Below are 25,387 nucleotides of genomic sequence, written 5' to 3'. Positions count from 1 at the left end.
CACCGCCAGCGCTCTGGCCCGCTGCTCCTGCTGGGCAGCGCGGTGGTGTGGCTGGCTCTGGCATGGTAAGGGGGAGGGGGTTGGATAGGCATGGGAGTCCCAGGGGGCCTGTCAGGGGGCGGGGGTGTGGATAGGGGTCAGGGAGCAGGGGGGATTGGCTAGCGGGTGGGATCCCTGGGGGGCAGTTAGAGGCAGGGGGTCCCGGGAGGGGGCAGTCAGGGGACAAGGAGCAGGGGGGGTTGGATGGGTCGGGGATTTCTGAAGGGGGCAGTCAGGGGGCGGGAAGTGGGAGGGAGCAGATAGGGGATGGGGGCCAGGCTGTTTGGGGAGGCACAGACTCCCCTACCTGGCCCTCCATACAGTTTTGCAACCCCAATGTGGTCCTCGGGCCAAAAAGTTTGCCCACCTCTGCATTAGTAGCTGGAAGCCTTTTATTATATGGTAGCGTCCTATCTCCAGGGAGAGAGAGGGTGCAAAGAAGGATAGTTCATCCTCTTTCTCCAGAGAGGCCTACAGGACACATGAAACATGTCTGTGTGTGTTGACAGGCCAGAGTCCTTGGCCATTCAGGAGTCAAGTGTTGACTTTTGACAAATGCCACAGCACACCACCCATCCCTTTACAGCCAAGTAATGGCATCTTGACACTGAAGAGCCTGTCTTTACTCCACAACATTCCTTTGTCTGTTCTCAGGTGTATCCTGACCCGAGCCTACCTTTACATCACTGAGTCAGATTAGGCCATTGAAAATCATAGCACAAGCATTAGGCTGATGCTATCTTCAGTCTTAACTCACTTTAACACCAGTGCCTGCTGGTGGCTGGAGTTTTCACAGCAACTAGGCATTTCCTCCCTCCAGTGTTACTGTGTGGGTTGTCCTGTTATTTTTCTGCCTGCTAAGATGCTGGGCACTGTTTATACAGGTGGTGTTTTGGAGAGTTAGAGCTCCCTCTGCCATGGCAAAACCAATATTGCCAGCAAGTCAGTAATCCTGCTGTTTTAGTGCACTGGGTGTGAGTGGAGCAAGTGTTACTGCAGGGTCATTAGAGTTCACTGCACCCTGAGGAGGAGACTAAGGCTACATCTACACTACAGGGGGGAGTCGATTTAAGATACGCAAATTCAGCTACGTGAATAGTGTAGCTGAATTCGACGTATCGCAGCTGACTTACCCCGCTGTGAGGACGGCGGCAAAATCGACCTCTGCGGCTTCCCGTCGACGGCGCTTACTCCCACCTCTGCTGGTGGAGTAAGAGCGTTGATTCGGGGATCGATTGTCGCGTCCCATCGGGACGCGATAAATCGTTCCCCGAGAGGTCGATTTCTACCCGCCGATTCAGGCGGGTAGTATAGACCCAGCCTAAGAGGCTGAGTCCCTATCCCTGCATGTCCATCAAAGTTGGATCCTTTCACTCCTGTCATTCGGTTTGCACTAATTTGGTGCCTTAGGATTTCTTTGGTGCTTGATGGCATCATCACAGTGGAAGGAGGCCTCCTGTGCGCTCCAGGGGTGTTCTGGGATGGAGTCATGCAGACAGCTAAGGTACACAGCACAGCGAGCCACACACACACTCTGGCTTTTCTAAGCAGGAAAGGTGGATTTTGTCAGCACAGAAATTCACTTCAGTGATCAAGAAAATACAGCAAGAAACCCAAACAAATGTGCCCTTTCTGTTTCTGCTAAGGTGAGAAATCAATAGCACTGCAGACGGGAAGGATCCATTTTACCTGCTCCTGGAGTGGAGCATATGCTTCTGCTAGCACACCGTAATCCTGGCATTCTAGAGGCCCAGAACTGCTCAGAACCAAAACTGCAATCACTGTTACCCTGGGATCCCTGATGTCATCGCCCAAAACCAGTGCTACATTCTTTATTACCCTGACAATTCCAGGTCTTCTGCCTGGAACCAGCCCTGCTTCCTGTATTTCTCTGGGGTTCCCAGCCTTCCTTTTCCAGACCCAGACCTAAGTTGTCTATTACCATGGAATTCCCAGTGCTGCAATCTACAGTGCATCAGGTTTTGTAGTCTCCGGAAGTTCATGATACTGCTGCACAGAACCAGCATGGATCCTCTTTTACCCTGAATATTGCAGTGCAACCCAAGATCCCAGAGGAAACTGCACAGCGCCAGCATTGCATTCTCTATTCCCCTAAGGCCCCAGGTGCTGCAGCTTAGAGTCAACGTGGCATTTGCTATAATGGGATGTTACTTTTGGGGATTAGACACTGGCATTGTAGCTGTACCATTCGATACATTGTCCCCGTCCATAAAACAGGAACAATCTTCAAGCAGGGAAATCCCTCTACAGATCTTGTCTCCAAAGTGCAGAGGAAGGAAATCAGTGCACACTCAGGCAGCTGGAGGTGGGGCTGTCCTTATGTCAGTGCAGCCTGTGTTCTTTCTTACTGTTCTCCTGTATTCAGGGCTAATCCATCTGCAGGACGATAGTTGGGAGGGATCCTATGGATAAGTCCATCCATCAGAATGGAGGAGGGGGAAGATACTCATGGTTAATTCTATCTGTCACAGCAGAGAGCTCTGCTGAAATATGTAACACAATCAGTAAAGACAGTGGGACTGTATGCATGCATCATGTCCTATATTCCCTAAAACAAACTCTGAACAAACATTCATGGCTGTGGCTCAAGAATCTTTCAGCATGGGCCTGATATGGAGCAACACAAGATGCAGGCAATGCATAGGCATAAAACTGACTTGTTTCCATGGAAACTGTTGATTTCCACTGTGTTGTCAGGAAATGGGAACGAAATTATCCCTCCGGGACTTGTTCTCTCTCCTGGATTGGTTTGTCTGCTGCCCTGTAACTGAAGGAAGGCAGATAATCCCTCTTCAAGCTGCTGCTCTGATAGAGTGATATCCTAAATCATTATTAATCGATGATCACTAGGGCCACAGGTATGCAGATCCAGTTTGTTTGCATCACAGGGACCCCCTAGTGGCAATGTCACACAGCGCTGAAGTCATGAGACATGATTTCCAAAGTCACAGCTCTGTATGGCATTAGTGAGAAGAGCAGAATTATCCCCAGTCACCACTATCTGGGGAGAAGAACTGAATTAGAGCTTGTCCACATAAATACTTAGTTTGTGGCAAATTGGGACGTGAATTTACAACTCTAGCCTGCAACAGAGTAACTGTCCGTATGGACCCTGCAGACGCACATGAACAGTTTGTTATTGTGCTTTGACCTGGTCCTTTTTAAAATGGGTCCACTTGGATGTTTTGTCTGCAGCAGGCTAGTGCAGGGTAGAGTCACACCCTAGCTTGCTATGTACTAAATGTTTATGCAGACAAGCCCTTAGTGTGCTGGCAGCTGGGAGTATGTGTGTCCTGCTCAGACCTTCAAGCCCTCAGTTAAGAGGATGACTAAGGTCATGAGCTGCATTGGCACTTTTCTACAGGTTCCCATGCAAGGAAGAGTGGGGCTTGGTACAGGCTCCTGAGCAGGATTGGAGCTGAGGTCCTTCATACATGGTCCCAGTGTGGCCACCTCTCATGATGTTATCACAAATCTTGTGATATTTGGTGTTTTTCATAAAGTCCCAGTTCTTGGAGTCCAGTGGTTAGGTGGGAATCTCAGTTTTCCTTTGGTCTAATTTTGGCTGTTGGGGTCAGTGTGCAGGTGCTGGTGGTGTTGATGTCCTGTGATATACAGGAGGTCAGACAGGATGATCTGGTGGCCCCTTCTGGCTTTAGACTCTATGACTGTGACTCTAGTTTCTAGCCCTCCTGGTGCGGAGCAAAGCTTCAAAACATGAAGCAGAGTGCCCCATAAAGGCCCCAAAACAAAAAGAACCATCATTTATTATTATGTAAAACACAAGATTTTTAAGCCAGTGTCATGATTTTTGAGGGCTTGATTAGCAATTTTTTTAACACATGCAGGTTGCAATACTGAGGGCCTCTTGCAGACTAGACCTATGGATGGTCCTGTACAAGGTTCTAGTGCTGAATGGCCCTGGGGCCTGTATAGGTACAGATCACCTCCCTTTGAATGGCAATAATTTCTTCTTTGTCACATCTCCTTAAGGAGCTGGTCTCTTTAAGATAGAGACAATTCTGAAACTGGAAGTTACATTTCTAGATAGGAGGAAAGAGGGGAGTGAAAAACAGACTTATGGTACTACCTACATTACTGACTGGGCCCCAGCCACCTGGCCCTAGCATAACAGCAGGGAGCCCACTGTAATCAGAACGATTCACTTCTCAATGGACTGACAGATTCACTCACCTGCCAAAAGGTCATTAACAATTTTTTACCCATAATCGTCGTTCTTGTTTTCCCCACAAAAGCCTCTTGCCTTCCCTGAAGCCATAAAGATGTCAATGGACAGCCACAGCAGCGTGACTTATTGTATTCATACACTGATTTTCTATTATTTTCAGTTATTAACAATTTTCTTATAATTACTGTAAAGCGAAATGAAGAATAAATATCAGCCCCCACCCAATATATTTGTAGGATCTAACTTAAATCCTCCAAAACAAGGAAATTCCAAGTAAAGGCATTTAGTTTGTCCTTACCTCACCTCTCTGTGCATAGGGACTTTAGCTCATACGTTAGGCAGGATCAGCTAAGGACAGAATGGAAGCTTCATGTCGGAAGTCCCCACATTATGTTGTGTAATGCAGCCCCCTAGTAGTTGTTATAATATAATTATTTGTGTATTTAGGTTTTGCTCTATGCAGGAATGTGTCAGTGGCATATGGGTAAGGGTTGTACCATCTCTACCTTCATCCCAGTCACTGAGAACCGTGAGGCCTGATTCTGCTGTTAGGATCAATGTAAATCCAGCGTAACATCATTGACTTCAGTGGAATTACTCTGGATTTATAGCAGTGTGAATAATTCTGTTGAAGTCAATAGGGCAAATTCATCCCTGTGTCAGTTCAGACCCTGGTGCAGGCTAGTTTATGCCCCTGCTGCAATGGCTCCGCTGGGCCACTACAAAGGTGCAGAATGGCTGGGACATACGAATGCCCTGGCCCTTCTCTAGACTGCCCCTGAATGCCTCCTTCACGAGAGGGCTCCTGTTGAAGTGGCACAGAGCTGGTGATGCCAGCTCTGCACTTGGCAGAGGTCCCCTAAACTGAGTTTAGACCTGTCCTGCACCAGTTAGGCTGGTGCAAAGGGGTCGTAGCAGAACTTTGAATCTAACCCAGTGAGTCTGATTCTTCTCTTCCCTGGTGTAGAACAGGAGTGATTCCACTGAAGTCAATGGAGTTCGACCAGTGCAAAACTGGTGTGGGAGGAAAATCAAGCTCAGGGATTCACACCAATACAAGTGACTGGAAACCTGGCCCCTTATCCTGATGCCCAGTAGAGAGGCACAGGCAGGAAAGAGTTGAGAGAGACACAAAGAAAGGAGAGGTGGACAGAGAGTGGGTGATAAAGAGAGGAAATGACTGCAAAGGCTCCTGGGAGCTGTTCTGTGCAGCCAGAGATAAGCTGTTAGTTCAGAGAAGCAGGATTTAGGACTCTTGGGAAGTGAAGAGGTGGGAGTGCCGGGTGGGGGAGGGGAGATAAATATATTTGTGTAGAAGCTGCTTATGCAAAAATTGCCACATGGTTTTCCTTTTTTCTGTGTTTGATGGTTTTGCTTAAGAGCAGCCACACAGACTACATTCTGAATCCAGCAACTGCAGCTAACACACCGAGTTTCAAGAGCATGCTATTACAGTCAGTTGATTTAGTATATATGTGAAGATTTACTGCTCTGGTCACATCTCTCTCTCTCTCTCTGATTATCTAACCCCTCATAGCCTGCAATTGCCTTAAACAAGTCATTGTAGTTGACTTTAGAGGTCTCTGATTGGGGTAGGACAGAATGGGTGGCTTTGTTTAAAGGGACAGTGTCAAGATGGTAAACCCCCCACACCTCGGGGAAAGAAAGCAACGTCGTTGTTTTTTTTAAATACATCCCTATAACATTGGAGGTTTCTGACATCAGAAATAGGAAGGAAGAAATTGACATGTACAGGTGCCTGTACAATATACAGTAGCAGGTAAACATCATAATGTATCTGAGTCAAATCAAGATAGGTACAGCCCACTCAGCCTATGTTAGGGAAAAGGTCCAGCCTCTTGTGTGAAAATAGTACAGGTAGGTGGTGAAAGATTGGCAACCTGGTTACTGTCATCCTCTGTGCATTCCCAGAAAAGTACAGCACAGAGCAAGTTTTCCTACAATTGTGCTTCAGCCCCAACACAGAGAGAGAACTCCTATGGTTTGGAGGGGAGTTCATTCTTCATAGTCAGTTCAGTCCTTGGCCTCTGTGTGGAGGCTGCCAGCAGAAATGTCATTTAGTGCCAATTATAACGGTAGCTCTTGTGCCATGCACACTTGTTCATTGGGAATCAGACTGAGACCACCAAACACATTTCACATGGCCATCTGGAAGCCTATGAGCTTTAGCTCATTGCTGACCTGCACTTGCTTTTAACTGGCAACCTAGAGAATGATTTTATAGCCCATCACAAAAGAAATGTGCAATTCAGATGTAGTTATTTCTTCTTCTTTGCGGTACTGCATTTGTGTGTTTGTAATACGATATGGCTACTTCTTATTCAGTCTGTATGTGTGTATTTACTTTGTTTGATGTACACAGTTCTTCCAAGTGAAATATACGTGATTTGAGAGAGAGATGGGTAGACCGCAAGGGTGATAGAGCTCCTGTAGATACAAATAAATATCCTGCACATTTGCCACAGTAGGAAGGGAAAGGAAACATAGAAAAAGTTTATAATGATAGAATCATAAGGTCAGTTTTGGACGTGCATCTGAGGCTGTCTTCACTGCAAAAATCAAGTTTTTACCCTGAGTTACCAATCTCACTGTAAAATCCTACTGGCGACAAGGCAGGGATAACTTTTACCTTGATGTAACTAGTTGTGGTTAAAAACTGCAATGCCTTGTCTCCACTAGGATTTTACATTGAGACAGCTATCTCAAGTCAACTCTCTTAGGTCTAAGTGTCTACATTTGAAATGCTACAGCGACACAGTGGAAGAGCTTCTCCCATCGGCAGAGATAATCTACTTTCCCAAGAGATGGTCACTAGCAGGGCCGGCTCTAGGCACCAGCTAAGGAAGCAGGTGCCTGGGGCAGCAAATCTGAAGGGGTGGCACTCCATCCGTTCTTGGGACGGCACTCCGACTCCCCCCCCCCTTCTTCAGCGGCAGCTTTTTCATTTTTCCTTTGTCGGCAGCACTGGTGCGGCTGCTTTTTTTTCTTTTTTCTTTGCTTCGCTGCTTGGGGCGGCAAAAAAGGTAGAGCCGGCCCTGGTCAATAGGTCGACAGAAGAATTCTTCCATCGACCGTAGCAGTGCCTATACCATGGATTAGGTCAGTATAGCTACATATCTCAGGAGTGTGGCTTTTTCAACCCCCTGAGAGATGTAGCTATGCCCATGTAAATTCCCAGTGTAGACCAGCCCTCACTGTATACACACACCTTTTTTGCAGTGAAGACACAACCTGAGCAAGCTTGCAGGGTGTCAGAGCTTGCCAGGGGAGAGGAATGTAGTAACAAGAGTAGTTAGATGGAGGGTGTAAGAAGGTTTAAATTAAAGTAGTCCTCTCCCTAAATTAATGTACACCTCCTTCTGACTCCTTTTTGTGTAAGTTACACTGACTTAAGGGTATGTCTGCACTATGGAGACTATACAGGCATAACTGTGTCGATGTAGCTATCCCCACCGTACCATAGATGCAGCCTACCCTGACAGAAGGGTTTTTTCTGTCAGTATAGGAACATCACTTCCCCAAACGATTAGCAATGTCACCGGAAGCGTCTACACTGGAGCAGTATAACTATGTTAGGGCAGTATAGCTATGTCAGTCAAGGGTGTGTGTGTGTGTCCCAACTTTTAAATGCAGACCAAGCTTTAGATTCCCTTATGCATTGGATGTAAGTTGGTCTAAGTGAGTGTAACTGGGCCAGATTCTAGCCCCATTCCAGTGCTGCAGAAAGCTGGATTTACACAAGGAGAATCTCTAGGTTCCCAGTAAGGAGAATACCTGGGTTGCATCAGAGTTGCAGCAGCACCTCTACGCCAGCCCCCTCAGCTACTGGTATAGAGGGCGTTCTTCAGGGTAGGAGCACCACCGACCTCTGGTTATCTCGGGCTGAGAGAATTAATCCACGAACCTATAATATATGCCATCAGACCAGAATGAGTGTTTTACACCCAATTTACACTGGTGTAAATGGTGACTCAAGATGCAAGGCAGTGGAAGGAGAGGCCCATTGTGTCTAATTTTGTTTCCATTGTCCTGTGTGTATTCTGACATTCATGAATTATTGTCTCTGACTTGATTTGGCGTACCATTTGCACTCAAGTCTTCTGAAATAATGAATCATTGTATGCAGTAATATGACCAGTGTCATAGAATATGTGATACGTGTACACAGAAATAAAGACCCATTGTATCCAATTGTGTTGCCGGTACCATATTACACACACAAGTAGCAGTGGTACCATATTATGCAGATAAGAAATGTGTTATAATAGGCTGTGATGGATTTAACCCTATCAGCCAGAGGGATCCACTGGACACACTATCTAAGGCAGAGGTTCTCAATCTGTGGGCAGCTTACAGCCCAATCAGCACACAGCTCCGACCAGGGCCGGCTCCAGGCACCAGCCGAGCAAGCTCGTGCTTGGGGCAGCATTCCATCCAATCCTAGGGTGACACGGCCACCCTTTTTTTTCTTGGTTTGCTGCTCTGGCCGCCCTGTAGGTGGCGGCAGCACAGAGGAGGGGAGCGCCCTGCTGGGAGCGGGCTGCATGCTCCGTCTGCCCCAGCCGGTGCCAGGTCTGCAGCAAGCCCGGCAGCCCGCGTCCTTCCCTCTCCGCTGACCTTCAATTCACCTGCCGGCAGGAGCGGCGTGGAGCCCTTCCGGCAGGCGGTGCGGCAGGAGTGGTGAGCGCCGCGTTGAAGGAAGCCCTGGCCACCCCCCTTCTCTCTCTCCCCCTGCTAGCCGGGGCGCGCACTCCGCTGCCTGGGGCATGTCTGCAGCACAGGGAGTCCCGCTAGCCAGCGCAGCCAGGGGAGGCAGCCGCGAGCCGCCAAGTAAGTGACACCGAAAGTTTGCACCCTGGCTCCGGCCACCCTCCACATTTTTATTTTTTTTTTTGCTTTGCCGCACCGGCCGCCCTGAACGGGTTTTTTTTTTTTTGCTTGGGGCGGCAAAAATGCCAGAGCCGGCCCTGGCTCCGATCCATGTGACATCCTCAGGGCCATACAGGTAGTATATATATTGTGTGGATGCAGCCCACATAACACACAGAGAGCTGCATATGTGGCCCACAATGGTAAATAGGTTGAGAGCCACTAGTCTAAGGGATTGGAGAAGGAAAAGAGCACTGGCTAGCCAGAAGACAGGATTGTGGGAGAAAGCAGTTGCAGATGAGGAAAAGTGGGAAGGCAGGACCTAGAACAGGGTCAACAGGAGACGCAGGCGGGTGGCTGGAGGAAGAGTCAGGGTGCTGAAGAGGAGTGATGGGTGATAGTCAACTGAGAAGAGTTGCGTGATATGGAGTTGTGTCGGCTGGCCATGGAGAAGTTCCAGTGGCATTAGTCAGTTGAGGGTGGTAGCGATGATAGATTCAGAGGACTGCTGGCCAGAAGTAGCAACATCCTGGTAGGAATGGGAAGAAAGAAGCAGGGAGAAGCTGACAGCCTGCTGGAGAGGAGGCTGTGGCTTCCTGTCTTGCTTAGCTTTCTGTGCTCAAAAGGTGCTACTGGAGCTCTGCAACATCAAACCCTTTTTAAATTTAGGGAGGCTCCCCTGTGTCAGAACCAAAGGGTTAAAACACATCAGATACTCAGTACCGAATCTATGTAATGAGGCCAAGCTGCTCTGGGGTGGAAAATGAGTTTGTTTTGCAACCTGATATTACTTCAGCTGATTAGATTAACATATTTTAAGGCCAGGAGGGACCATTATGATCATCTACTCTGACCTCCTGCATAACACAAGCCAGAGAAGTTCACCTAGCGATTGCTGCATCAAACCCATAACTTCTGATTGAGCTAGAGTATCTCTTTTAGAAAGACTCTACAGTCTTGATTTAAACTGGTCTAGTGATGGAGAATCCATCACATTCCAAGGTAAATTGCTCCAATGGTTAATAATTCATCCACGGACCTATAATATAGGCCATCAGATCAGAATGATTGTTTTACTCATGTGGCAATTTGGAAAATCTGTCTGTACAGTTTATGAATTCTGGTTGATGTTATGAAGCTGTCACTATGACAACTGCTGTTTCAATTAATATCTAAATTTAAATGTCAAATCCACCATGGACAGGCAGAACTGTGTCAGTCTCTGCCATTCCAGGGACAATGGTGGGTCATTTGAATTTAATGGCCGCCTATCCAGCTGGAAACACCTGAACGACAACAGCTTAGCTGAAGCCAAAAGATACTTCCCTCAAGTTGTTTGCAGGGAGGGTAAAAGTGGAGAGAGTAGAAAATTACCGGCAACAAGACCAAGAGACAGAGGTGACGAAGGAGAAGTTTAAAAAGGACTCAGAGAGGGAAGGCTCAAATAGCCATACAGGAAGTTTTGCGCAGGAAAGGAGAACAGGACAAATCAGCCAGGTCACAGAGAGCAACAGCGAGCTGATGAGAGAATACAAGCCATGCACTGCAGCAGCAAAAGGATGCTGGGTGGCCCCAGCTGACTCTGACCTCAGCCCAAAGAATACTCTGGAGGGGTGGGGAAACCGAGGCAGAGAAATGCCACTCTGGAGGGGTGGGGAAACTGAGGCAGGGAAATGCCTATAGGATTTATTATTTGTATGGCTTTGTGATTTCTCATGTTATTAACAAAAAAGAAATAGCGTGTTAGACGGCTGTGCACTGTGCTTGCGTGTATCATGTGCTACACCTATCACATGCCCTTTTGAAGATGTAAACCAGACGGCTCACAACTTTGGCTGGAGTTCTGCGAGATTTGGATTCTAATCTTGACTGCCATTGATGTGCAGTGTGATCTAGTCAAGTTCCCTGAGACCACTTCCTCCCCACCTCATCAGTGATAGTGTCTCTGTCCTGTTCCACAGGTATTTTTGTAGGCAAACCTGAAATTGGGTATTACTGGCCTAGGAAGGCTGCCTTCATAAGCCTCAAAGGGTCTGTACATCCTTATTTAAGTAATTGGCAGCTAAAAGTAGACATGGCTCCTACATACTTTGAGAAGAAGGGAAACTGACAGAGAGATGTAAGTTTTAACTTACAGACAGAAGATGTTGAAATGGGACAGTCAAATGCAACAGATCCTCTTCTATTGTAAGGAGGGAGCTGTAGTATCCCTCTGTATCGGTTCAGCTATCGAGTGTCTTCTCTTTCTAATCCAACAGCCTTGAACTGAGTATCTGAGTGCACAGTGTGACGGGTTCGGTCACAGAGACCCCCTTGGGACTGTCACTAGATGTGCTGAGATTATCTCTGAGCCCATTTTCCTTGCCAGCTTGGGACTCCAGAACCCTGCCTTGTTGAGCCAGACACACTAGCCTGCTGCAACACAGACCCAGGTCTGGTCCACGCCCCCAAAGCTGCAGACTTTAATCAAAAACTGCTCAGCAGGTCACCTATCTCCAGCACCCAGACACCCAGTTTCCAATGGGATCCAAACCCCAAATAAATCCGTTTTACTCTGTATAAAGCTTATACAGGGTAAACACATAAATTGTCCGCCCTCTATAACACTGATACAGAGATATGCACAGCTGTTTGCTCCCCCAGGTATTAATCACTTAGGCCTGGTCTACACTGGCGGGGGCGGGCAGGAGGGATCAATCTAAGTTACGCAACTTCAGCTACATGAATAATGTAACTGAAGTCGACGTACTTAGACCTACTCACTGCAGTGAAGACACTGTGGTGAATCAACTGCTGATGCTCCCCTGTCGACTCTGCCTGCGCCTCTCGCGGCAATGGAGTACAGGAGTCGACAGGAGAGCGCCGGGGGTCGATCGCTGCCCGCTGATTCGGCGTGTAGTGTAGACATACCCTTACTCTGGGTTTATCAATAAACAAAAGTGATTTTATTAAGTATAAAAAGTAGGATTTAAGTGGTTCCAGGTAAAAATAGACAGAACAAAGTAAGTTACCAAGCAAAATAAAACAAAACATGCAAGTCTAAGCCTAATATATTAAGAAACTGATTACAGGTAAATCTCACCCTCAGAGATGTTCTATTAAGCTTCTTTCACAGACTAGACTCCTTCCTAGTCTGGGCCCAATCCTTTCCCCTGACACAGTCCTTATTAGTTCCAGCAGGCTTCTTAGGTGAAAAGCAGGGCTCTCTCATGACTGGGACTCCCTTTGTTCTGCTCCACCCCCTTTTATAGCTTGGGCACAAGGCGAGAATCCTTTGTCTCTCTGGGTCCCCACCCCTCCTTCTAAATGGAAAAGCACAAGGTTTAAGATGGATTCCAGTATCATGTTACTTGGTCACATGTCACTGTAAGACTCCATTCTTCATTACTCAGGGGCTGGCACACACGTGTACAGGAAAGCTTGCAGGAAAATAAACCATTTACAACCAATTGTCCTAGTCAGTGGGAGCCATCAAGATTCTAAACCGCCAGTAATGGCCCACACTTTGCATAATTACAATAGGACCTCAGAGTTATACTTCATATTTCTAGCTTCAGATACAAGGATGATACATTCATACAAATAGGATGAATATATTCGGTAGATTATAACCTCTGTAATGGGTTTCAGAGTGGAAGCCATGTTAGTCTGTATCAGCAAAAACAACAAGGAATACTTGTGGCACCTTAGAGACTAACAAATTTATTTGGGCATAAGCTTCCATGGGTAATGATACCTTTCACTTTGTAATCATACCTTACAAGAGACCTTTTGCATAAAGCATATTCCAGTTACATCATATTTACACTCATAAGCGTACTTCCACAAAACATTATGGAGTGCAACGCCACGCACAGAATGGCAGGGTCACAAGGGCACAGGCTTGTCGGTTTCAGATATTGTATCTGTTACAGTGACATTTAATCCCGATGTTATGGACAGTCACCAAACCTCTGCTGACTGAGCACAGTTCAATTCACACAACTAGAGCAGCAAATGAATCCACTTTTAGCAAGAATGGAAGTAGCAGTCTTAAGTATGTGGTTTTTCTCCCCAAGTCCCTTATCATTCCTCTTCCTCTCTTTTGTATCTGCTCTAAAATATCCTATTTATAACAAAGCTTCAGAACCGAGCACAATATACCCAATGTGCCCCCTTCTGCGATGAATCAGACCACTGAGGCATCAGGATACTTATTCCCTCATGCAAAGCTTTAATAATCACCTCCTACTTAATAAAAAAACTTTTTGCCTGAGCAGTTAGCCAGCATTCAGAGACTTGCAGAGTTGTTTCTGTTAGGAAGAGAAACTGATGATACAAGTTGGGTCTTTCTTTGGTGCAATCCTGTTTATTTACAAAGAACATACACCAAGTCCTGTTTCCTGAACTCTTAACAACAGCAGACAGAAATCCAAGACTGCCTCTCCAAAGAGTACTGTGCCCATAAGCATCTCTGTGTCTCATCTTCCTTCCAGGGTCACATTCCCCACTGCTTCCTTCACTTTCTGCCCAACACCACACACACAGATATGCACAATTACAACCAATCAATTCTCTAGCTCTTGCATTTTGCAGTCAGACTCAGGGATCCCCTCAACCCACATGACTTAGCTTCCAATCCCCTTGCCGGGCTGCCCATTGCCTTGGGTCATGGTTTCCAGCTACCACTACATAAAGGGGCATTTAACTGCTCCTTCCATTTAGCCCGAATTAGGGATGGTTAGCACACTCATCAGCTTTAATCAGGTCTGTAATTGTGTATAGATCAAAGAACTTGCTTGCCGGCAACCATTAACAATATACTTAGACCTTCCTACATAACAATACAAAAGCCCCTTTCATCCTGTAGGATCCCAAAGTATTTAACATTTATATTCAAATATTTCTCTTTATTAAGGATCCTCACCTTGTCTTAAACACTGGATTTAGGGTAACGTCAGTAACAAGTTATAATACCCTAGATAGTCAAATATATATTTCATAGAAGTTACAGAAGGAACAAAATATGTTAAAAAACCTGAATATCTGTAGAAACTAGTCTAATTTAATCTGGGCCTACAAACACTAAAATGCCTTGATCATAATGGTATTTATTGCATGGCATCACTATAAGGCAGAGTTAAGGTTGCCTTAATTGCATTTCCATACCTTAACACGTTTCTTTAAAGTGTTGCCTTAACTCTAAATTTCATGGGTTTGCAATTATTCATGTGGGGCTATTTCATATGTCCCTCTAATGTTTTTTATTTTTAAATTACTGATACTCATATTCTTAACCCTAATTCTATTTTAACATACTTTTTTGTCTTGGAATAGAAATTAGAGGTGAACAAGACCTATTAGGCCACTTAATCCAATTTGCCCATCACAAGCCAGTGCTCTACTGTATGAGAGTAGGAAGGGTGATGTAACAATCTAAATGCAGACCTGGGAACCAGGAACTCTTGAGCTATAGTCCCAGCACTCATATCCATTTCCTCTGTGAGCAAGACAGTTAGCATTCCTGCCTCAGTTTCCCCTTCTGTAAAATGTGACAAACAATATCTGCCCCATATCATAGGGTTGTTGTGAGAATAATGAAAGGTGCGAAGTATTATAATGAGTGTTATCTCAGGTCACGGCCCTCGTTGTTACTTTGCACCATATGAGCAAGGAGGGCTTCCTCCTTCATTGTCTCATATCTTTGTTCATAGTCCTATATTTCTCTGAATGGAACTGGATAGAACATAGGGATATAGATGGCTACCTAAAACTGGTACCTTAAACTTCGTTCTGTGGAACTGTAGGAGCCAATAATCAAGTCAAATATATATGGAAAATCAGTACCTCCATTGTGTGAATAGGATTGCTGTCTCCTTCAGTGGGGGTCGGGGAGGGGGCAGTGATACTTCCCACCAGGAACCCTAAGCTGATGATGCAGTGTAGGATGGAGAAAATTCAGCTCCCATTCAAAAGCCTTGGAAGTCAGAAAGTGTCGAAGTTATTTTCAGGGCCGTTACATAAAAAAAAATAATAATTTTTTTAGGTAATATAAGATTCTCTCCACTCCACTTTGTGTCATGTGTTCAAGACAGCAGCTTCCTGTTTAATTTAATATCATATTTCAGACACCACATTTTGTACAGTGTTTCATGTAATGAGATGTAGAGATTACACTGCTTTTATAGCACACCAGGGTCTCCTTTGTTTTAGAACTTGAAATGCCCTCATCATTTCGTTGCTCAGAGCTCTGTAGCATCTTATCACTGAAGGCATAGTTTTCTAGCTTCTATTTTCCCCCCCTAGCCTCATTACCTTACATTTCCTTCATGGAATAGAATAAGCCAGTTTATCTAACCCTTCTGCTCTTGTCTGCCCAAGTCATCTGGAATGTAATTGTCCTTGTCTCCTGTATTGATTCCCTGTCTCTGATTTCATTTCATCACTTCACATTCCTTCTTCCAAAGCAGAGAACAAAATTGGTGCTAATACAGTTCTTCCCCTTCCTGTTAACTGGGCCTAACACCTCTTTCAAGGAAGCTACTAACTAACCAGGTAATCAGTGCTGTACTGCCTCTGTCAGTGTACTTAATTTACAGGAGCAGTTTATTAAACCTGCTGCAAGAGGCAGACAAGCATTCTTCACCCTGCCTTCTGCCTGGCCTGGCCTGCAGCCAGCTAGCTATAGCATTTATCAGTCCTTAACTGTAGGGTTCCACCAGTGGAATGGGCTCCCCCTAAGCAGGAGGGGCACTGATGTATTGCCGGAAAGACAAGCACTAGGGGGAAGGAACAGGCATATTGTGGGAAGAGGGAATCTGTCCAGAAGTCAGCAGAGAGGGAAATAAGCAGATGGGTAGTCAAGGAAGAAATAATATTCATCACTGAAACAACCAGCCAAAGGATCTCCTTCATTTTCTCGGTGTAAATTTCATGAAGTTGTTTTCATTGACATTACACTGTTTGCTATTTTTTCAAAGGGCTGTGCAGCATTAGAGCCACCTGACTCCTGTTAAAGTCAATAGGAGCCGTGCAGGTTACACTCCACACATTCTCTGCTAATATAGAGGTGGGGGCCCAAATTCCTCTCTCTGTATTAGGGACCAAATTGTGCTAATTTTCACCCAGGCAAATAGATTAAAGCCAGACTGCTGATTTAGGTGACTAACCTTAAATCTTGTCTACATGGGGAAATTTATTGGTAGGACAATCTCATTGGAACAAGATTTCCCTGTGTAGACACCTTTAGACTCCCAAGCTGGAAACCTTTTACCATAAACTCTAGGTTCTTCAGTTTCCTTCTCTGTAAAACTGGGGAAACATTTACCTACTTCACAGGAGTAATCCCCCACAAAATCCTACCTCCCTACCTCAGGATTGGTGTGGGGGTGAACGGGGTTCAGCAGTGAAGAACTGTGGAGCGTATGCTCTGGCAGGTCTTACCAAGCCGAGAAGGCGTCAAGCTAGCCTCCAAGGTAGTAGGAAGTCCAACGGTACCTCTATTACTCTAGGGCAACCCAGCCAAAGTTGAGAGGGTACCACAGTTACAGGACACAAGGGCCGGCACTCCGAATGCACTGCTGCAAAATTCTTCTACCAAACAAGCCACATGAGCCGCAGGAGTAATGTTAGGCTTTTTGAATTCACAACTTTGAAGCAATATGAGATCTTAGGATGAAAAACTATCAAAGGGCAGAGTATAAGGTTAAACACACCATATCCATATAAAGTATTAATAGTAAGCAAGCTTCAGGGCAGAGAGAGACACAAAGATCAGCATGAAGAGCAATTTTGTTCAGTTAGGGCTTGATCTTGCAAGGTGCTGAGGGCCCGCATCGCCCTCTACTACATGGGAATTTAGGGCACTTGACATTTTGCTGAAGGTGCTTGGTAACATGCAGAATCGGGCCCTTATATATTCTACCAGTGTTTTGGAGAAGGGACTATGTAGTAATATGATATCATTCACTCATGATATAATCACAGTTAAAAAAGAACAACTCAGTAGAGTTCTGGGACATATAAATACTGACGTCAATTATGTCACTGGAAATTATTGTAACACTAGAGTGGGACTTTATTTGGAATATTGCCCACAATGTTTTATATAAATGGAGACGAGGCCGTAGCTACCCACCTAGAATGATACAGAGACTCAAAGGTCTTATCTGTAATCCCAGTGGAATAGAGAAACTAGGGCTGTATTCTTTGGGAAAGGGGAAATGAAAAGAAGACTTCAGTGAACATAGATTTCTGAAAGGACTGGACTATTGAGAATGGGTTACTTTCTCCTTTCAGTTGCAGTGGTGTAACTACTAGTGCGACTACATTGACTTCCATGGTGTTACTCCAGATTTACACTACAATTACATTACAATTGACAACAGATTTTCACCTGCTATGATATAGAGCCATGGGATTTAGGGATTATCTAATTATTTTTATGTCCTCCCATCATGGCAGTAGCTGTGCACCTCCCAAGCTTTCCTGAATTCATCCTCACTGCGGCCCTTGAGATAGGAAAATATTCTTACCCCCATTGTACAGATGGGGAAATGGAGGCACAGAGAAGTGAAATGACTTGCATAAAGCCAGACAGGAAGTCTGTGGGCAAGCCAGGAATTCAAAACAGATTTTCTGAGTCTCACTCTATTGACTGAAACACAAGACCATCTCATCTGTCTTAACCTTCTCTTCAATAGCAGGACAAGAACAAGGACTTAAAATGTTGGGGTCTGTCTGCCCATGCCAGTGTACATCAGGAGTAGCTCTGCTGAAGTCAGTGATGTTACACTACTGTCAAACTAGCGTTGGGGGGGGGAGGGGGATTGGGGCCTAGAACTGATGGAACTTAGGCAGGATTTCTTCACAAAGAATGTAGCTTATATATGGAATAGGGGCCCGATTTTCAAAAGGATGCCATCCCCATTTAGGCATTGAAATAAAATGGTCAGATTTTCAGAAGTGCTCAGCATCAGCAGCTGCAATTGAGAGCAATGGAAATGGCTGAGCACTTTTGAAAATCTGTCCCTAAACTAGCAAGGTCATCAGTGGATGCTATGAGTATGCCTAGCTTTAAAAAGAGAGAGAAGGATTTGGATGAAAAAGGAAAAAAAAAAAAAAAAAAAAAAAAAAGCTCATGGGCTGTGGCTGCTAAGTCAGCATTAGGAAATGGATGTAGACGGGCTTCCTTCCTTCCCTGAAATGTCCTGTATTCTAATAATTTCACCATTTGGTGAATTGGTTTTGGAAGGAACTGCTGTTGCTGATGACCTGGCAGCAGTTCCTGGCTCTGAGCAGTCAGTCAGGAGGAGGCCTGGGTGGAGGCAAGCCCTTGGCTGCTATGGATTTTGTTCCAGAAGGATCATATACCGTATCCGTATTTGAGCAATGCAGTCTCTCCTCTAAATCCAAAATGCAGGGCTTGCGTGAGTCACTAACTAGCCCAACCCTCTTTAGGGTAACACTGCACTCACAGAATCTGAGGAGGCACCCGGTGTTGCTTGGATTTCTCCCTTCAATTTTTTTTTTTTTTGGTTAAACCTGGATTCATTCCCCAAACCCCGATATCTGCTCCTTGATTATAGGGAGCTTCATTAGATTGACACAGAAATACTGCACGTACACTGCAGGAGGACAAGGGGGGGAGTGGGGAGGAGGAGGATACAGGCCTTCCCAGCATTCTGGAGCAGGGCTGTTGGTGGTGCAGGCCTCTCCAGCATTCCGAGCTATGGCAGTACCATGTTCCCTAGCATTCTCAAGTGGGAGACAAAGGTCTCTCCAGTATTGCAGAGGATGTTAATGCTGAGGTAGAGCTCTGTGGAAATCAGTTTATTAAGAATACCTTTAGGGAGTTTGTCAGAAATGCCTAAGGGATTTAGGAGCACATGTCCCATTGACTCAAAGGGGACTTGTGCTCCTAAACCCTGTAGGTATTGTTGGAAATCTCCCCCCATAACCCTTTATTTTCCTTGGGGGAGGGAAGTTTTGTTTTCCAGTGCCTCGAATTTTGTTCCTCTCTTTCTCTGGCTAAGACTCTCTGCTTTAGAATCTCTGAATTTCTAAAGGCAGCAAAGCCATGAAAAGGTTGAACGAAGGAAGCCATCACTCATCAAAAACTTCCTATTTCATTTTAGGGACTTCCTGCCCCGTGGATCAGGCATTGTCACCAGACGCCCACTGGTCCTGCAGCTAGTAAACTCTACAACAGGTATGTGAACCATCTCCACCCCCATCCTAACCCAGCACATAGCACAAAGGAATGGAGTGAGGTATAATCTTCCCTCTTGGCAGACACCAACATTTTCTGTATTGCTATATCCCAGACAGAAAAAATATTCATTGCCAACCTCTAATACGTGTGATGGCTAATCTATAGGAATATAATCCGAGTATACTGAAAATCGTACCCACTTTGGGTGGCCAACGTGAAACAAGTTGGGGGTTCTTGTTTCCCCATCACAAAACCCATCACCACAGTTGACAAAAAATGGGCAAACTTGTTGACAATCTGAGAAGAGCCCAAGGGCTGAATGGGACATGGAGATGAACTCCCCTCTCACTCCTAGAAGAGGCCCCTCTAGTTTGGGATAGAAGTTCATTGGCAGACCCTTGCCGTGCTATCCCTGTTCTGTGGGAAAGAAGACAGCAGTCTACGCGGCTGTCAATTTGGCACTTTTTGCCAGCACTAAACTCACTAGGAGCCAGGTTTTGATACTTGTACTCAGCATGAGTTCTGCTTTATTCTGAGAGCAGTCCCACTGAAATCAGTGGTACTATTCAATGTGAGAAAGCAACTTGGAATATGTCCCCATAAAAATAGTACTTTCATTTCAGCTATTTAAAATCTAGGCTGCATTAAATGTTCAGGAGCAAAGTGCTTCTCATCAGCTTGTGCTGAATTTATTAGGAGGCTTCACCAAGCTCCTCATGACTTTCCCTTGACTGCAGAGCTATGATTTATTGAATGGATGAGACCTAGATAAGAGTGGAGAACCCTAGCAGTCAGCTTTCCATAGGATTAGTAACTTTAGTACAGGGGTAGGCAACCTATGGCACATGTGCCGAAGGCGGCACGCAAGCTGATTTTCAGTGGCACTCACACTGCCCGGGTCCTGGCCACCAGTCCGGTGGACGCTGCATTTTAATTTAATTTTAAATGAAGCTTCTTAAACATTTTAAAAACCTTATTTACTTTACATACAACAATAGTTTAGTTATATATTATAGACTTATAGAAAGAGACCTTCTAAAAACGTTAAAATGTATGACTGGCACACAAAACCTTAAATCAGAGTGAATAAATGAAGACTCGGCGCACCACTTCTGAAAGGTTGCCAACCCCTGCTATAGTAGAACTTGAGATTTATGAACACCTCAGGAATGGAGGTTGTTCATAACTCTGAAATGTTTGTAACTCTGAACAAAACATTATGGTTGTTCTTTCAAAAGTTTACAACTGAACATTGACTTAATACAGCTTTGAAACTTTACTATGCAGAAGAAAAATTCTGTTTTTAACAATCTTAATTTAAATGAAACAAGCACCGAAACAGTTTCCTTACCTTGTCAAATATTTTTTTTAAAAACTTGCCTTTTTGTTAGTAGTTTACATTTAACACAGTACTGTACACGCTTTTTTTTTTGTCTCTGCTGCTGCCTGATTGCATACGTCTCATTCCAAATGAGGTGTGTGGTTGACTAATCAGTTTGTAACTCTGGTGTTCGTACCTCTGAGGTTCTACTGTAATGTAATTTAAATGCGTTGAGAACTAAGCATCAGAGTGTCAGTTACAGAAAAAGAGAAGACATTTGGGCTTAGTTATTTACATCAGGAGCACATTAGCTAAAATTGACTCTTCTGCTGTAACTAAGACAGGCATAGTGGGAACTGAAGTTTCACCATGAAGATACAAGGAGAATCTTTTCTGCCAGTAACTTAGGGCCAGCCCCTGCCAATGTTCCCTGTGCAGAATTCTCATTGAAATCAGTGGGACTGCTGGGTGTGGGTCAATGGCAGAATTGAGTTCTTAGTGCTTGAGAGTGTGGGATACTTATCCCAGCCTGTGTTTCTCAGATCTGTAAAGCAGCAGTTCTACTCCTCAAGTAAGCAGAAATCTGGTCCTCTCGCCACTAGAGGATGACACCATATTTACCCCAACACTCTAACAAAGTGCTAGACACTGATCACACAACACTAAACACTGTGTTCCACTGCACTGTGTGCATGGTGTTTATCCCTGCAGACAGGTATAGATTTAGCTGCCTTGGTTTCAACAGAGGAAGACCTGAATCATTAATTGGATATCAAGGGGAGGACTCTATCCCTGCTGGGACATGAACTGAGGATCAGCAGCTCTCTGGCTTGAGCTGAAAGGGATTCCCTCAGCTGTTGGTAGTGATCGTAGTACCTTAGTTACCTCCTCTTTGCTAGTCTCCTGGCACTAGAGGTTGAGACCTTTGCCACAGCTTATTCCTTTTGACGGTTTCCTCAGCCCAGCAGGGACAATCTGTAATGTTCTGGTGTTGTTTGACTAGAATTTGGAGAGTTTCTACACTGCAAAGGGAAGAAGTTCACCGACTTCGAAGAAATACGTCTGGAGATCGAGGCTGAGACAGACCGGGTTACCGGCTCCAACAAGGGGATTTCCTCTGTCCCCATCAACCTCCGGGTCTACTCTCCCCACGGTGAGTACTGTACAACATCCAAGACTGGAGTATTTGGGGGGGACGGGGGAGCAGAATGGTGGGGTTGACGCTGCACTCTGATGCTGCTCTGTCTTGGAGCGAAGGTACTAAGAACAGAAATGGCTGCTGTGAGAGCTTGCAGACGCTTTGCTCTCAAATCCCCACAACAGGCTGGACCATGCTGAACCACTCTCCAGCCCTTTGACCACGTTGTGACAACTCACTCAGCTATCTGGCAAGAGTACACTGGGTTGCCCCAAGCTGGACCCAAGAGCCAGACTCAAATGGGCTCCTGCTGTGCCACGTCCGTAGGGACGGGGATTGCTGTGGCGACAGCATGCTCAGCTCCTAGGGGGAAAGGAGCACCTTGCATGGCTCTCGAGTGGTTCCCCCAGTTCACACAAGGGCTGCACTGATAGACTTCAAAGGGGCACCACATCCAGCACTCCATTGGTGGAAAGGAGAGATGCTATGGTATAGGGGAATGGAGGTGTGGGATTTGAAACGGGTTTAGATTAGCTCCCTGACCAGAAAAAATAAAGATTGAATGACCACTAAGGATTTTCTAAAGACTTTATAGTTGATGAGATTTTCTACTTGATCAAGATACTACATAATTCTATAAGCCTAAATGGCTGCTGGGAACTCTCCCTTCATAATCTGCCAGTGCTACTCCACGATTACCTCTGTTGGCTTTTCTTTTAACATTTAAATCAGCTGTTCTTAGACTATGATCAGGGGATGTATGGTGTTCAGAATAGAGATGGTGAAGGTCTCTCCATGTGCTCCACAGAAGGAAAAGGTTGGAGAATCACTGATTTAAAGACAGAGTCTCTTGTTGCCTGTGCTCCAGTTCTTTACCTGTTGCATTCTGCCCCTAATCTTAATGGGCCCAATCCCATAGCCCTTATTCAGGCAAAACTCCTGTCATAGATATTTGGACATTAGCCTGAGTAAGGATTGCAGGACATGGCCCTATAGGTGGTTAATCATCCTGTGCTTGGCTTTTTCTCAACATCACTTACCTGACTAACTGCTACTGCAGCAATGAATTGCCACTTCCAAATGATGCTCAAGCAGTGTTCAGATTTAAAATCTGATAGGAAATCTGGAATCATGTCACACCATTGTCTTTTTTAAGCAGAATCCCCCACCAAAATCAATGGCATAATATAATATGGGCCCTATTCCTGTATATAATGAGCCTATGAGCATTGTTTACTGCCATACAAAATGGAGATGGAGTGAATGGCTCACTGAAAGTCAGCCCTCTCTCACTGTATCTCTGTCTTTCTTCCCCCAACACCTCTTTACTGCACTGGAGATGGGAGATGCTCCTGAAGTTTCTAGTAGTATATGCACTGTTTGGCCCTTGAGCAGGAATGACTCATGGTGTGTAGACATCAGCCATACCGAAAGGAGGGTCTCCCACTTTACACTGAGATGCCTTGGCAGGAGGAGATTGAAGAGACTAGGATGTGGCAAATAAAAGCCTTTCAGAAGTTGCTGCATAACAGACATTAATACACAGAAAAATATTTGTATTGATAATCTCTTGTCCCTTTCTGGCATCTTCCATCCAGGGATCTCAAAGCTCCTTAAACGGCAAAACAACTAAGAGAGACTGGTCAATGTTATTAGCCCTATTTTACAGATAGGGAACTGAGGCTCTGAGATGAGAAATAAGTTGCCCAGGGTCACACAGTCAGTGGCAGAAACAGGACTAGAACTCGGGAATCCTGTGTCCCACTCCCCCGCCCTAACCACTAGACATAAGATAGGAATATTGCCCAGTCTTCTGGCTCCCAGTCCCCTGCTCTGACTAGTAGACCTGATAGCTACTACTTCTCTAGTAATATGATTATTATTAATAATAATACCTAGCCCTTATAATTCACTTTTCATCATCAGTAGCACACAGCACTTTACAAAGGAGATCAGTGTCATCATCCCTATTTTATAAATGGGAAAACGGAGGTAGAAAGAGATGAAATGACTTGCCCAAGGTCACAGCAGGCCAGTGGCAGAGTTGGGAACAGAACCTGTAGAATGCTGAGTCCCAGTCCACTGCTCTCACCACTAACAAAAAGGAAATTTTTTTTTTTTACTTTTTTTCTGGGCTGCATGAGACTCTGGGTGCTGCTGGCTGAGTTATATGTATGTATCTATCATGCCTATCCGTGTAGTAGGTAACCATTTTAAATTTACAGATGCCTCTCATAAACAGAACAAGCTACCCTTATTGGGACCCTTACTCTTCTCCTTTCCCTTGTCTAGTCCTGAGTCTGACACTTGTGGACCTACCGGGGATGACAAAAGTCCCAGTGGGGGACCAGCCACTTGACATTGAATTCCAGATCCGGGAAATGCTCATGCAATTCGTCACCAAAGAGAACTGCCTCATCCTGGCCGTATCCCCAGCCAACTCTGATCTCGCCAACTCTGATGCCCTCAAGATCGCAAAGGAGGTTGACCCCCAAGGTAAATCCAGCCTCTGTTTTTGTTTTAGCATGGCACTTCTGGCATTAGATCTGGTTCTCCCTTGTCCCTGGACATGAGTAATGGTGTATGCCAAAGACGTGTTCCCCTGCTCAAGAAACAGTCTTCCCAACACACATAGCTCTTGCCCAGTTCACACAACCCCCTGGGACAGTGGTGTTCTCAACCCATGCACCCTCCAATCATCAAGGCAGTGACATGCTCAACACACAGACTCCTATGGCAGTACCCTGTCAAATCCTGTTGAGGTTGCTTCCACATGGGCTGTTGCCCTAGAACAGGGGTCGGCAACCTTCGGCATGTGGCCCATCAGGGTAATCCGCTGGCGGGCCACAAGACATTTTGTTTACATTGTCTGTCTGCAGGCACGGCCCCCTGCAGCTCCCATTGGCTGGGAACAGTGAACCACAGCCACTGGGAGGTGCGGGGGGTGTGCCTGCAGTCGGTCAACGTAAACAAAATGTCTCGCGGCCTACCAGTGGATTATCCTGATGGGCTGCGTGCCGAAGGTTGCTGAGGCTGACCCCTGTTCTAGCAGTTCCTGGTTCTCCCTCCAGTGAGGAAAAAGGCTTCCCACCCTTCAGTCACCCAACTTCTCCCTAAAGGGGATAGGCCTGTTAGGTAGAGCCATCTGCACTAAGCCCCCTCTCTGCTGTAGCCCAGAATGGGGGTATCTCAGAATCAGCCTCCCCCCTCCCACCACACTGGTATGCTCCAGTCCCCTCTCTCCCAAACCCTGCGCTGGAAGTCCCATGCGCTGAGTTCAAGAGCCCTTGTGGAACCCAGTCAGGTAATTTGCAGTGCTTCCTCTGCCCAAATAGTTTACAGGAACTGTTGTTGGTTCAAGTTAACCATGTCTGCTTGTGCCCCCATAGGCCAACGCACCATTGGAGTCATCACTAAACTGGACCTCATGGATGAAGGAACCGATGCACGAGATGTGCTAGAAAACAAGTTACTTCCCCTTCGAAGAGGTATGGATCCCCTTTTCATTTCCTCCTCATTCTCCTCCCTTCTTTCCCCTGGTCCCATCCCCTTCCTCCAACATTCCCTAGAACCTGTGCCACAAAAGTGTTCTCCTCT

At 45.6% G+C, this 25,387-nt stretch overlaps 1 protein-coding gene across 20 annotated transcripts in view; it reads left to right on the top strand.

Moving 5' to 3' along the window:
• Window positions 1-25,387, top strand: part of DNM1 (dynamin 1) — a 130,335-nt gene that overhangs the window by 14,159 nt on the left and 90,789 nt on the right. For all 20 annotated transcript variants that reach the window (XR_004643319.1, XR_004643317.1, XR_004643318.1 and 17 more), the window contains exons 2-5: window positions 19,255-19,328; window positions 21,656-21,805; window positions 24,083-24,286; window positions 25,180-25,278. Coding sequence is in view for 16 of the 20 variants with exons in the window: in XM_034751960.1 (XP_034607851.1) it covers window positions 19,255-19,328; window positions 21,656-21,805; window positions 24,083-24,286; window positions 25,180-25,278 (527 nt within the window). In the remaining 4 variants the exon portion in view is untranslated. The remainder of the gene's footprint in view (window positions 1-19,254; window positions 19,329-21,655; window positions 21,806-24,082; window positions 24,287-25,179; window positions 25,279-25,387) is intronic.

The sequence above is a fragment of the Trachemys scripta genome, chromosome 17, assembly GCF_013100865.1.
Source record: "Trachemys scripta elegans isolate TJP31775 chromosome 17, CAS_Tse_1.0, whole genome shotgun sequence".
In the NCBI taxonomy this organism is placed as follows: domain Eukaryota; kingdom Metazoa; phylum Chordata; order Testudines; family Emydidae; genus Trachemys; species Trachemys scripta.
The sequence above is the reverse complement of the archived record's forward strand: the minus strand, read 5'-3'. Positions and strand labels throughout refer to the sequence as shown.